Source organism: Plectropomus leopardus, unplaced genomic scaffold (assembly GCF_008729295.1).
Source record: "Plectropomus leopardus isolate mb unplaced genomic scaffold, YSFRI_Pleo_2.0 unplaced_scaffold2522, whole genome shotgun sequence".
Classification (NCBI taxonomy): domain Eukaryota; kingdom Metazoa; phylum Chordata; class Actinopteri; order Perciformes; family Serranidae; genus Plectropomus; species Plectropomus leopardus.
Genome location: NW_024627402.1, coordinates 1 through 2,255, shown reverse-complemented (window position 1 = coordinate 2,255; position 2,255 = coordinate 1). Strand labels below are relative to the sequence as shown.

Below are 2,255 nucleotides of genomic sequence, written 5' to 3'. Positions count from 1 at the left end.
GCCGGGGGAGAAACGCAGTGGAAACAGGAACTCGTCCTGAACGCTGAACGCGCTGAGAGCAGAACTCGCTGCGGGGTTTCACATAAAACACAAGAGAAGCCGTCTGAAAGTAGAACAAACTCTGTGAATCGATCATAACGCTCCACGAACCGATGGAGGAACTCAGTCTGCAGCTGTTAAATCTGAGCAGACATGTTGCATCACTTTAACTGTTTAGTCCAAACGAATTCATTATGTCGTCACTGAATCTGGTCTTTACTTTGTTTGCTGTTGACAGACGAGTTTTGAAGAGCATTAAATGTTACGGTGACGTGTTTCGACTGCTGTCGTCCTGCAGTCTTACTGTGACGTGTGCTATCAGCTGTTTAGGAGCAGGTTCTTTAATACTTTTTAATGCTCGTTAATACTCTTTATTACTGTGTAATACTCTTTAATGCTCGTTAATACTCTTTATTACTCTTTAATGCGCTTTAATGCTCGTTAATACTCGTTATTACTCTGTAATGCGCTTTAATGCTCGTTAATACTCTTTATTACTCTGTAGTGCGCTTTAATGCTCGTTAATACTCGTTATTACTCTGTAGTGCGCTTTAATGCTCGTTAATACTCTTTATTACTCTGTAATGCGCTTTAATGCTCGTTAATACTCGTTATTACTCTGTAGTGCGCTTTAATGCTCGTTAATACTCTTTATTACTCTGTAATGCGCTTTAATGCTCGTTAATACTCGTTATTACTCTGTAGTGCGCTTTAATGCTCGTTAATACTCTTTATTACTCTGTAATGCGCTTTAATGCTCGTTAATACTCTTTATTACCTGTAACGCGCTCTGATGCTCGTTAATACTCTTTATTACTCTTTAATGCGCTTCAATGCTCGTTAATACTCTTTAATACTCTTTAATACGCTTCAATGCTAATTAATACTCTTTAATACTCTTTAATACGCTTTAATGCTCGTTAATACTCTTTAATACGCTTTAATGCTCGTTAATGCTCTTTATTACTCTTTAATACTCTTTATTACTCTTTAATGGTCGTTAATACTCTTTATTATTCTTTAATGCTCGTTAGTACTCTTTAATATTCTTTGATACTTGTCTGTCAACAAGAAACAAAGTAAAGACTTTTCCTATTTTTCATGATTTGTAGATTCGTGGTGTGATTTTGTTGTTTGGTGAATTCTTGTTTTGTATTTTTGGATTCATGTGAAACTTAATGTCCTAAGATTTAAGACACATTTCTGAATTTCTGTGCTCAAAATGCTCTGTGTGTGTGTGTGTGTGTGCGCGCAGGCATCATCAAGTTGCGGAGGAGCCCCCCTCCGAGGCTCAGGGGCCCGCAGTACATTCTCAACATCACCGCCACGGACGACAACGTGTCCGGAGGGCCGTACCCGCTCAGCAGCTCCGCACAGGTCATCGTGGGAATCAACGACATCAACAACAACAAACCCGTCTTCCAGGAGGTCAGCGAGCGTCTCGTGTCTGTGCGGCGTTAGCGGGAGAGGACGTCTTTGCGTGTTTCAGCCGAGTAAACGCTGTTTTGTTTGTTGTGTTTCTGACTGGATCCAGACTCATCTCTGATGGTGCTGTTTGTGTTCTCAGTGTTACAACTACAGCGTGAACGCAGCGGTCCTGGAGAACCAGCCGCCCGGGACGTTCGTGCTGCAGGTCCAGGCCCACGACGCCGATATGGGGGTCAACGGAGAGGTCAAATACGGCATCATGCACAGAGACGGAGTGTCGTCGGGGTTCGACATCAATCCCGACACCGGTGAGTTCCCCCTTCCTGTGATGTGAACGTTTGTCTGTTTTTAAGTTAAAAACCTGGTACCTGTGTGTGTCAGGTGTGATTGCCACAACGGCGAGTTTCGACCGGGAGCGTCAGAGGGAGTACACGCTGTCAGTGACGGCCACGGATCAGGCTGAGGAGCCGCTCATCGGGATCTGTCAGATCACTGTCCTCATCGCCGACCAGAACGACAACGACCCAAAGTTTGAAAACAGCCGCTACCAGTGTGAGTCTCTGCTGTGAGTGTGTGTGTGTGTGTGTGTGTGTGTGTGTGTGTGTGTGTGTGTGTGTGTGTGTTTGAGGGAAACAGGTGGCCCCCGTGGGTCCGTGTTTGTTTACTACGCGTGCAGATGTGTGTGTGTTTGTGTGTGTGTTTTGATAAGCGTCGTGTCAGAAGTTCTCCTCGTCAGATTAGGAAACACACAGAGCGGCTCATTAATTATTAAACAGGCAGATTGAAAT

At 44.1% G+C, this 2,255-nt stretch overlaps 1 protein-coding gene across 1 annotated transcript; it reads left to right on the top strand.

Moving 5' to 3' along the window:
• Positions 1-1,294: 1,294 nt before the first annotated feature.
• LOC121966607 (protocadherin gamma-B2-like) lies at positions 1,295-2,032 on the top strand (the record flags this gene model as incomplete). Its single annotated transcript, XM_042516684.1, has 3 exons — positions 1,295-1,467; positions 1,607-1,775; positions 1,849-2,032. Coding segments are annotated over 3 exons (526 nt in total), but the record flags the coding sequence as incomplete, so codon positions are not given.
• Positions 2,033-2,255: the final 223 nt, after the last annotated feature.